Genomic DNA, 11997 nt, shown 5'->3' on the forward strand with positions numbered 1-11997 from the left:
TAGAACCCTCAGAATTTGCTTTCTTTCTTGTAAAAAATTGAGTTTACCACTGTTCTTTTCCATTGCTTTAGGAACTCGGAACTCCTTGGAGAGTTCCCAAAGATAATCAATTAATGTCTCTGAAATTACTTCAAATACTTACTTAAGTGCTTTAGCATAAGTAAATATTCTCCTGGCTGTTCTTTCCCTGTTCCACTCTGTGCTACTACTGCCTTCTAGTTGGTATTAATCCCGTATAGCATCTGATTGTAATTAACCTTTTTATGAAACCTGAAGCAGTCAAAGTATTGATTGCATCAACCTTCTTCAGTCATCCTTTACTTGTTCAACTTGCTTATTAAGCAATAGACATGTGCTTTCTTTTCATCTTTCTCTGACTTGTAAGGTATTTGCTGTCTTTTCTTCTATGCCTGAGCTGAAACTCAAAGACAACTTTCAGATACAAATGGGAAGACATCAAAATGTGTACTGTTAGCTTTTCAGCTTTCATTTGCATTGATTACATATTAAACCTTGAGGTTTTTGACTTATCTACTTGTTCATCTTGACTCCTGTTATTTTCACATCATCTTATCATAAAGGTGTATTTTAGATGCAGACCGTAAATGGAGAATTGACTAGTGAGTCACTTCTCTAATCTAGCTCCCACTAAAACAAAGTAAAAGTTCTCATATATACTTCACAATTCTCATGCTTTATTTTGCATTAACAAACAGTGAGGATTACATTTTCTGTTACCGGCATTGTAGCCAAGATGATATTAACACACATCAGGAAAGGAAAGAAAAGTACAATTTTAGGAATAACAGTGTGATACTTACAAAATTATAGGTATTAGCAGGAATAGTTCTTCTGTTTTCTGTATGAAATGGAGAAAAACATGTCAGCAGGTGTCATTCTGTAGAAAATGATACAATAACTAATAACTTATATGAAGGAATAAAAATCTGCCAGCTGCACAGTATTTTACAGATACTAAAACAAAGGATATGAAGCAAACCCACCGATGAGTTTGTTGACTACAATGCATGAGGAAGTAGCTGTGTGGAAATGGGATTCACAACCACTAGCAAGCATGTCTAAGTCTGCCCAAAGATAAGACCGAAAGAAGGATGTGCTTGAATTCCTCTCTCTCTTCTGAGTTTTGCTGCTTGATGCAGAACTGTAAGGGCTCACCCTGGTGAGCTTGGGGATCCTGATCTGGAAATCCCTGTTCTGAATAGAAACATATCTTGTTCCTTTAGCAGCAGCAGACCTCCTGCTTTCAAAACTGAACAGAAAAATTAGTTGTGCTGATGTCTTTTCTGTAGTAGCACAGCACTCGCTCAGGAGATTGGAGTTCTGGTTTCAGCTTGAGAAGCTCCAAATTCACATTTCCCAAAACTGAGAGCACTCCAACTACCAGGCTATAAACACAGGCTGGATAGTGGCTGTCTGCTCATGGTATAGCCAGGAGAGCATGAGTTACAAGGCCAAAGAGCTGGTGAACAGGATAGTGAATTTACTTGAGAGGAGACTCCCAAGTTCTACCCTTAACCTGATTTACACATTTAATCCAGTGACTTCAATGCAAAACAGAGAGTATGTCCTTGCCCAGTACATGCTCTTGTTCTGGACTGTTGAAGCAATCCTTGATTAGGCTGCCTGTAGCCTCACAAATCTTGCATCTGTGGCTACATAATAGCCTGATTTCTAAATCAGAGCATTAAAGTCCTTTTATTAAGCCTAACCTATAACATATAATTACAGCATGCTCTAATGCTTAGGAAGAAGGGACAATTGTGGACTGAAACCCTTTTATGCCAAGGAGAGAGTTAAAACCAGACCCACTTCTTGCTCAGGTATTGTACCCTGTATTGAAGTGTGTGAAGGATGGGCAGCATCCCACAACCCTCCCTTCCAGATGTGCTTTGAAAGAAGCCAGTCTTTAGATAAACAGCCTCTTTACATTTGTCACTATTGTTCTTTTAAGTTCTGAATACTGCATGAGCCTGGTATTGCAGAGTTTTGTATACCCCAGCAGATGGCATTGAATGTTCATTTATTCAATATATGTAGTGCTTTTATCTCTTCTCTGCAGGTCATTTGCAGGGAGTGGGGAGGGAGAGTTATTCATGCAAACTAGTATGATTTTCTGTTTAGTTATACTGGTGCAAATCAGAAGTAAGCCCAGTTAAAACAATGGCATTACTGAGGAAAACTGATGCAGATGAGGAAAACTAGGTGGTACCAATGTAATAATGAAAAAAGGCAGTCAGTGTCTTAAATTGTAGACTTTTTAGCTTTGTTAATAAAAATGGTTATTCTATCCTCAAGAATAAGAAATTATTAGCCATGCATTTCAAGGCTTAATGCTAAAAAGGGACTGTTTAACACAAGCCTTTGGGGTGATTTATTGCTATCCAATATCAGTTTACAATTTGATGTCCATGTTAGTTTATAATGTATTCTGTTATGCAGGAATCACCAGAGTTTGGAGGAACTCCAGCCCTCCCTCTCCTTTTCTTCTAACGCCTCCTTTGCACAGCACAAGTGAAGGGAGAGGCAGCGTTGCTGCTCTCCTGCAGGCATTCCCCTTACATAAGGTGAATGCCCAAATATTTGCTCTGTGCTAGCTGAGGAGTGCAAACCAGCTAGAAGCCACTCCTGTTATTTAAGGATGACATTTTGGTACTGAAGATGAATATTTCACTCTGTCAGCAATGCTGTACATATTGGGCCTTCAGAATGAGAAGTGCTGCATGCCGACCGGGTGGTGGAAGACCATTGCAGAGGCTCACCACTTGCGGGGAGACTATTTCTGCTGTTTACTATATATATATCTCCCTGGAACATTCAATTTATCATAGAATCATAGAATAGTTTGGGTTGGAGGGGACCTTTAAAGGTCACCTAGCCCAAACACTCTGCAATGAGCGGGGACATCTTCAGATTTCCTGGCTTCTGGTGCACTGGCTATTGTACAGGGATGAAAGAGGACAGAATCTTTGTGCCAGGTAGTTGCAATCAGCTGGACCTTCTGGCATCGATATTTTTTCACTGCAAGCTAAAGACTTAGAGCTGGCAGAAATCAGAATCTCCTCAAGCTAAAGGGACTGAAAATACAGGATCTGAAAATTTTTTGTTGCTTTGCTACATTCTCTGTGAAATTAATAAACGGAGTATATCAGTTATAACAATAGTAAGGTATTACATTTCTATGGCATATGTGTGGGTGTGTTTCTGTCAGTTGACAGAGAATGCCTGATGTCAAAGGACAAAAGGGAAGTAATTAATTTCTCTTTAATCTGCAAGGGACTAAAATGATGTGCATTTTGTGGCAACCTGGCTTGCTTTTCATAGTGACCTAAAAAAAGTCTGTTCAAAACAGTGACAGGTTAGGAATATGTACATGAAAACCCAGTGTCAGAAACATAGTCCTTCTTGAAATGAGAAAACAGAAGGTAAATCCGTTCTCACTGACTTCTGAGCCTATGCATGCACAGTGGTTTTTCAGTGACTGTGGTGTTTCAGCCAGTGACAGGATGCAATAAAGTATTGTGGGTTATATTTTAATAAACCTTGTGATCCTGGCAGGGTGTCTCCTAACCCCTTCAGTAGAAAAAATGAGGCTGGAAATACTGTAAAGAAGAATCTGCACAGCAGTTTTCAGTCACTTTTTTCTGTCCAGTCCAAAAGTATGGTGTAAAACCTTGTCCTGTTAAGTATATGTGCATCTTCCTCCAGCCTCTGGAGGGTTTAGGTAAGACAAGTAGAAGCTTTCTGAACTGCACAGGTTTAATTCCATAACAAAGCAAAAGGCTAGGCAGGCTTTGCTTCAGAGACTGTGAAAAAGGCATGTGAATAAATGCTGGTTGTGGTAAGCTTTTGTGATATGGCCAGCTATCCACAGAGAATAAAAGATTTGCTGTAAGATGGTAGACTGCTGGGTTTTATTTTTCCAGAACTGATTTTTCCAGCCTTAAATTGAAATCTTCTGTATTATATGGATATCAAATGCATTTAAGGAAACTTTGCATAAAACAGTGAACATATGGTATACCAAATTTTATCTGACTAGTTGTGCCCCTATTTAGTTAGATAATTTTATATGCTTTGCATTAAATATCTATTGGGTCAGCTACAGTTGTGAAATACAGTATAATTTTCCACTGATTTAAGTAGGAGCAGTGTTTCACTTTTGAAATCAATGTGATTTAAACACATGCTTAGTACTGACCATAATCTGTCATGAAATTAGATTTAGAGATCCTGCGTCGTTGTCCCATTGGTTTGAAAGAGCAAACAGCAAAAAGTCTTTCATGAGTGGTGCAGAGGGAAAAAGGAAAATTCCTTCAGCTGCTTTGTAGAGGTCCTCAGCCAACATAACGTTTTCAGTCTCCAAAAAGAGGATGACTTGTTCATGGCTTTTTACCGCGTGTAATGTCATGAAGCCAACATTTTTTGGGGCACTCTGGAAGTAAACACCTTTTTGCTTTCTTCATTAGTGGGTATCCAATTTCCACTTAGTGGGTATCAATTTCTTTTCCTTTATTTTTACAATTAGTTTTAACTTTTATGATCTTACAGTGTTCTGATCTGTCATGCCTTGCATGTTACAAACTATCACTGACTCTGAGTAATAAGTATGGTAAAAAGACATGTTACAAGTACTTCCTTTTTCAGTACTGAAAGAATTTTACCTTTTGGCTGTATATCCCGATTCATTGCTGCACATATGTTTGGACAAGATCTAAAGACATAAAAAAAGAAAAAAACAATCTACTTAAATATTAGAAATTGCCATTGTTCTATGAAACTTCACAAAGAGTCTAGCTTATCAGAATGAATGAAAGCTGCAAGGGTAATAATTAAATTTGAAAAATGATTTGGCAGATTTGGAAATTCAACAATCTTGGGTCAAACATCACATTTTTATTCACTTACAGCTTCAAGTCTGGTGCAGTTACAGAGAGCTCTACTCATTTTGCAAACATTCATTTTAGACATAAATATTATAACAACCTTATTGATGCTTTAGCATACTCAGTATATTGTTGAAGGGATGAATTTGCCTAGGGAGATAGGAGCTAAACCTCTCTTTTAGCATGCAGCTGTGCCACTGCACCTGTCTCCCTTCCCATTCTGCCAGCCAGCAGACTAAGTATAACAATTTCCCTCAGTCCTGCTGTGGTATTCTTCCTTTCTGCTATTACTCTGCCATAGGGAATATATGAGCTATATTGAGTACAGAAGAAACACATAAATGGATCTTAACCTTACTCTGGTGTCCTGGATGACAGTTCTCTTGCCATCACCCTCTTTACCCAGCGGACTCTGTATCAGCCTGTCCGGCAACATTTATGGATCTTTGCAGTTAGTACTACTTAGTATTCAGAAACAACAAGAAATATTTTGCAATGAAGATGTGACTAGGGAATCACATTAAGACTGCATTAATGCACACTTATTTTATCTAGTATCAAAGCATCCACCCTTGGAATTGCCCAAAGTTTGTGAAATGTCAACACAAATCTTTGAGTTTCAACTGCCCTACTCTTAGGATTACAAAATAATTTAGGTTAGCAGCAGCTTTGAATGAAGAGTGAAGCTGAGTGGTTTCCTGTTCAGTGAGCAGGCTGTAAACCACACTAGAGTCATCTGGTCTTTTGCTGTCTGCTGCTTAGAGCATGAACACATCAATAATAAAACTTTTATTGATGTTACTTATCAATGCTTTAAAAAGTAATTTATTTACTTACTTATTTTTTGGCAAAGTTGTCTTCCTGCTCTTTGAATCTGCTGGGTGTTGTACTATCGTTTTCCTGTTAGCTCTGACAGAATTGAACAAAGTTTGCTGTTAGTATGTGGCACTAAGTGGGGAAGAAATGAGTGTGAACAGAGTTGAAAAACAAATTTTCAAATCTGGGAAATGCATATAGGTAAATGATTCCCTTCTTCTCTACCTCAAACGTTTCCATTGTCTGAGTATTTTTTTTATTTTCTTGTTGTTTCCAACTATTTGGAAAAATGAACAACAGTTTCCTACTGAGAGGATGAAAAGCTGGAAACTGAATTCCTACATTCAGTGTTTTGGGTGATCCTTCTTTTACTCATTTTTACAGACCTCCTTATTTTACTCATGTGAAATAGTACTGATCTGCAAATCCTTGAAAAAAACATTGAGATGATTTCAACTTTTACCCTTTGACTTCTGGAGACTTCAGTGTTTGCAGCAAAAGAGTTAGGATTAGAAATAGTGTGACCAGCAGAAGCAGGGAGTTGATACTCCCCCTGTACTCTGCACTGGTGAGGCCACACCTGGAGTATTGTGTCCCGTTTTGGGCACCTCAATACGAGAGAGATATCGAGGTGCTGGAGCGAGTGCAGAGGAGGGCAACGAAGCTGGTGAAGGGCCGGGAGAATAAATCCTATGAGGAGTGATTGAAGGAGCTGGGACTGTTTAGTTTGAGGAAGAGAAGGCTGAGGGCAGACCTCATCACTCTCTACAACTACCTGAAAGGACATTGTAGAGATGCTGGTACTGGTCTCTTCTCACAGGTAATTAGCGATAGAACAAGAGGGAATGTCTTTAAACTCCAACAGGGGAGGTTCAGACTGGACATTATGAAAAAATTTTTCACAGAAAGAGTGGTCAGACAGTGGAATAGGCTGCCCAGGGAGGTGGTGGAGTCACCATCCCTGGATGTGTTTAAGGGTCGTTTGGATGTGATGTTAGGGGATATGGTGTAGGGGAGAACTTTGTAGAGTAGGGCTGATGGTTGGACTCGATGATCCCAAGGGTCTTTTCCAACCTGAATGATTCTGTGATTATCTCACCAAATAATTCCTACAGGTTGTAAAGATGGTCATGTTCTCTTGCACAATGTCACTTGGACCTAGTCCTGCCCAAATTCCTTTAAATTCATTGATCCTGTAATCAGCGTTGCCAAATCTAGCTTCAGTTTTTCTTTATAAACACACCCCCAAATCCTATTTAAAAAAACCCCCAAAACCAAACAAAAAAACCCCAACAAAACCCCCCTGTAATCAATATTTGAATGTGCACATTGATAATTAATTTTTCTAACTGTCAGTGTGGAAATGCTAAAGGCCACAAATGCAAAGATGCAAATTTTAAAAGAATGAGAAGATGTGATTTTAGTTTCAGCTGTGGAGTTGGCACGAGAGGTATGCTTGAACAGTTCCTATAACTGTAGAGAATTTCGGTTAAATGGTTAAATCTATATGTACCGGGTCTGGCTGAGCCAGAATTGGTTTTCCCCTCTAGCAGCCCTCATGGTGCTATGTTTTATGTTGGGAGCTGGCAGGGTGTTGATAGCACACTGGTGTTGTGGCTACTGCTGAGTAGTGCTTACACAGCACCAAGGCTCTTTCCAACATTTTCCCCCCGCAGTGGGATGGGGTGGGCAAGATCTTGGGAGGGGACACAACCAGGACAGCTGACCCGAACTGACCAAAGGGATATTCCACACCATATGACGTCTGCTCAGTATAAAGCTGGGAAAAAGGAGGAAGGGGGTGGGGTCACCCTTGGTCCTCTGAGGCAACCACTACGCGTATCAGAGCCCTGCTTCCTGAGAAGGCCCGACATCGCCTGTTAATGGGAAGTAGAGAATAAATCTGTTTTCTTTTTTTTTGCTTCCGCGTGCGGACCTTTGCTTCGCTTTGCTTATATTAAAACTGCTGTTGTTTTACCAACAAGGGTTGTTTTGTTTTCCTATTTTATTTTCTTTCCCCTCTTTGCCCTGTTGAGAAAAAAAGGGGAAGAGGGGGGAAGTGATAGAGTGACTTGGTGGGTACCTGGCATTTAGCCAAGGTCAAACCACCACACTATACCACTCAGTTATCGCTCTGGAGCATCAGGAATACAAACAGGTAACTGATTTCTTTCATCTCTATGCTCTTTGTCATTCATGTATAATGTTTTATAATTGTTTAAAAAAACAATTTCATTCTTTGCAAAACTCTTCCCCCCGTCCCTCTAAGGCAGTGTGTATTACAAATGCAAATGTCTATTGCATATGAATATTAGACATACAGTGAACATAATTTTAGTGTGTTTGAATTTACTGCATTCCTCCCTGTCCCTTCTGGTGGTGAATTTCCCAACATGCACCTGAAGGGTGACCTTCTGCAAGTTCTCCCTTGCCTGCAGCAGGGAACTATTTTAGTCTGTTTAGTCTGTTTTTTGTCTGCGTGTGAGATGCAACATTGAGGTTGAATAGCTCTTTTGCTGGCTATCTCCATGAGTCCTTTGGAACTACACGCATGTTACTGGTAACTTGTAGTATAAATGTCTCACAAGTACAGGATTTGTCAGAAACTTATAATGGGTTCAGACTGTGAAGACATTTGGCACCTTTTGGGTGATCTATGTTAATAAAACTCCCACCTTGCCTAAAAAGATTACAAAAAGTCTTTTTCACCATTTTTGCTTTTTAAAAAAGAATTTTTAAAATCCCCATGTCTAATTATAGGACCAAAGGATTTTTCCTTCACAGGATTTTCTTCATTCTCTGGTCAATGCTACAACAACAACATTGCTCCCTGCTTCTGCAAAAAGGTGGGATTTTTTTTTCTATGCAATTTAAGACACTTTCACCTCTTTTAACTTAAGGGGAATGTGGAATTTCATTTAACTGGCTATGTTCTATAACTTTTTCCATTTATGATACTCATTCCAGACTGACCAGACACAAAACCCTAAAAATTGTATGTCCATGATAGTGCAGTTTAGGGGCACAGACAGAGCAGCAATACTCATTCAGCTCAAGATTCAAGTTATATTATGTATGGCCAGAAGATATACTGGGGAGAAAAATTAGAGGGTAGGCTTCATTTTAAGTGATGACTATTTAACTGTAGACAAATTGTAATGGAGCACCTACAGAAATACAGATGACATTGAGATTAATGTCAACTGAATTAATCTTGATAGGTTTTGTTGCTATAAATTATGATTAATTAATGATGAATTGGATGTATAAAAATTTCTGTTTCAAAAATCTTAAAAGTTTCAAGAGTCATGAAATTATTAGGTAAATTGTAAGACACTCCATTTGAAAGTTTATTTACTTCACAGCATTTAAGGGAATTATTACTAGAGTAAAATTTACTCGCCAGGAATAAAAGGTGGCTAAGTCAATAGCTGAAGTACAGATGGTTAAAAGAAAAGAGAAAAAAGTCCATTTCATCTTATCTTTATTCTCTCTCTTCTTCTGTTTCAACAGTGAAACAACAAAAACCAAAGTAGATATTATATTAAATAACTCTTCTCTGACTGCAATGCTTTACATGAAGCAGTTAAATATTGTCTGACATTTTATTCAATCAATTACTACATTCCAAAGGCCCTGCCATGCTCATGACAAATCCTTCTTCATGAGAGACTGTAAATGGCATAATTTGGCACAAAATATTCAGAATTCCTTATTCGTTAAATATTATTGTGGTTAGCTGTTTTTTTTAGTTACTTATTTTTGCAATTATTTGCATATTTATTTGGTTTTGCAGAAATGTTTGAGAGCTCCTATCATAGAAGAGATCCCCCCTGTGCCAAATGACTTGCAATTGTAAAGTCAGTCCCCCAGTTCAAAGGATGCATAAACCAAGAGAAAACAGGTAGATGCAACTAAGAACTGAGGGGTAAAACAGCAAGCTGAAGGTAAAAAAAGTTTTGCTAGAAGGAAAGGAATAAAACAAGGAGCATGCAACTGTAGACATCTGAAGGGAGTCAGTCCCTAGTTTGAAAATCCAGGCACCTGTCAGGCCTGTGGAGAGAGAAAACCACCATTGTATCATTACTACTGTTGAAAGAGATCAGTATTATATTATAAGGGCTACCCAATACAGCAAAAGGATCCTACTATTTGTAACTGATTATCCCAATCCATGGTGTAAAGCTATTTTCTGAATAAATGGTTACTAGGGTGATTATCAAGGTATGCTATCATTCAGAAACCAGCTTGTTTCCTGAAATGGTGACTAAAAGTGTTACGTGTGCTGCATGTGACAGGGTGATTGGATTTTGGGGACTTTGGAATCACAAGGTCATTCTGTTACATGGTGGTTTGAAAGTGCGTTGTACTGTTCATTTTGTTTTCTGGTAACATCTGTCTCTATAGATGCTGTTACTTAATAGCAGTGTTTGGGTTGGGAGGAGGCTTAGCCACCTCTGCTGCAGCCCCGATTAAGCAAAACTGAAGTCAGTAGGGCTGAAGTGATTTAAAAATAGTTTAAACCTAATAACAGATAACATTGTCAAAAAATCCCAAGGGCACACATAGCAGAGAGTTCACTTTTGGAAGTGATACAGGCAAGTAAGAGAGATCATGAACCTGGCTTGATTGGGCTATCTCACTATTGAAAATAAACTTGGATTTCAAAGTTGTCTGAACACAGGTGTGCCTTGGTATATCCTGCCTGGCCTCCAGATGCTGCTCAGGAGGGATCTAGGTCTTTTGCAGATCTTGGACTGAAAGTCTTTGGCTAGTGTCTGTAGAGTTAGACACCTCAAAGAAGGGTCCAAAATCATAAGCTTGCTGAACAGGGAGATTTCATGAGCTAGTGAAGAGCAGCTGCCTGAAATCACAGCCTCCGTGGTTGCTCAGGCTGCAGAGGAGGTGCAGCCCTGTACTTGCAGTACACAGCTGGGAGCGTAAGGTAGACACTTCCTTCTGAGGAAAAGTGAAGGATAGCTATCCACCATCTTTTGTATGAAATAATCTAGTGATCAGAGGAGGTATGTAGCTTAGTACCTTGATCATTACTGTGTTTTCTTATATTTGCTCTCCACTGCAAAGAAAACAGAGGTACAGGAACATGGCGTGGGCTCCCGTGCCCCAGCTAGGCACATGAACCTCTTGTCTCTTCATTCACCGCCTGCTCTGCTGTGTGTGATGAAGGAGGAATGTTTCTTCTGCACGGCAGTTGTGCAGATGATGAGTGCTTCTCACCAAAATACCCTGCAGTCCTCGTTCTGTGGGTGCTTTCCAAAAAGGGGGCTTGGATCCCCTAAGGACATGAGCCCAAATCTTTCTGAATGCTGACACTACATGCAGAAGGGCAGTGGGAGAGTTTCACTACTCCCCCCATCCCTCCTATGGGGCGGCAATGAGTGGTGACTTAGGGACCGATCCTGCCTGTGGGTGGGGGGTTCCCATAGGGAGAACACATCTGAGCAAGGCTGCTCAGGGCCTTTAACAGGCTGAGACTGAGCCTCCGTACCCTGACTTGGCTGTGGTACATGCTCAGCTTTTAAGCCCTTTTGAGGTAGTTTTGGACAGGCACAGAGTTGCCTTTCTATATATGTGAGATAATTTGCAGTGTGCTGTACTGGCTCTGGCTGGAATGCAGTTAATTATCTTCAGAGTAGCTCCTATGGTGCTGTGCTTTGGATTTGTGACCAGAACAGTGCTGACAACACACCTGTGTTTTGGCTGTTGCTGAGCAATGCTTGCACAGCAAGGCTTTTTCTTTTTCCTGTTGTGCCCTCCCAGTGAGCAGGCAGGGGGTGGGGAAGAGGTTGGGAGGGGACACAGCTGGACAGCTGACCCCAGACGACCAGAGGGATATCCCGTAACATATGACATCGTGCTCAGCAATAAAAACCAAGGGAGGCTTTTTTTAGAGGCAGCCACTGCTCAGTGATTGCTTTCACACTACTTGTTTTGCTTCATTTCTTTCCTTTCTCTTTCCTTCTCTTACTAAACTGTCTTTATCTCAACCCATAAGTTTTCTCACTTTTGCTCTTCCACCTCTCCCCGTCCCATGGGGTGGAGGGAGCAAGTGACTCCGCAGGGCTTTGCTGCTGGCCAGGGTCAGCCCGCCACATGCACACCACCAAGCAGAGCTGGTGGGAAAGGAGGGAAGAGTTATTTAACCTTCCAGCTGTCACAGGGGTTTCAGGATCACAGTTTTGACGCAGGCATATAAGCATCATCTGGGTCTGAGGTAAAGGCCTACCCACTTTTCTGAAATATGTTCCAGATATTG

General features: G+C 40.2%; 1 protein-coding gene across 1 annotated transcript in view; it reads right to left on the bottom strand.

Moving 5' to 3' along the window:
• The window catches only part of CLNK (cytokine dependent hematopoietic cell linker), a 37570-nt gene extending 25976 nt beyond the window's left edge, over nucleotides 1-11594 (bottom strand). Inside the window, exons 1-3 of the mRNA XM_074821261.1 lie at nucleotides 11557-11594; nucleotides 5742-5813; nucleotides 4669-4732 (exon numbers count right to left, since the gene is read on the bottom strand). Of these exons, the coding sequence (XP_074677362.1) occupies nucleotides 4669-4732; nucleotides 5742-5813; nucleotides 11557-11594 (174 nt within the window). The remainder of the gene's footprint in view (nucleotides 1-4668; nucleotides 4733-5741; nucleotides 5814-11556) is intronic.
• Nucleotides 11595-11997: the final 403 nt, after the last annotated feature.

Source organism: Strix aluco, chromosome 4 (assembly GCF_031877795.1).
Source record: "Strix aluco isolate bStrAlu1 chromosome 4, bStrAlu1.hap1, whole genome shotgun sequence".
Lineage (NCBI taxonomy): Eukaryota > Metazoa > Chordata > Aves > Strigiformes > Strigidae > Strix > Strix aluco.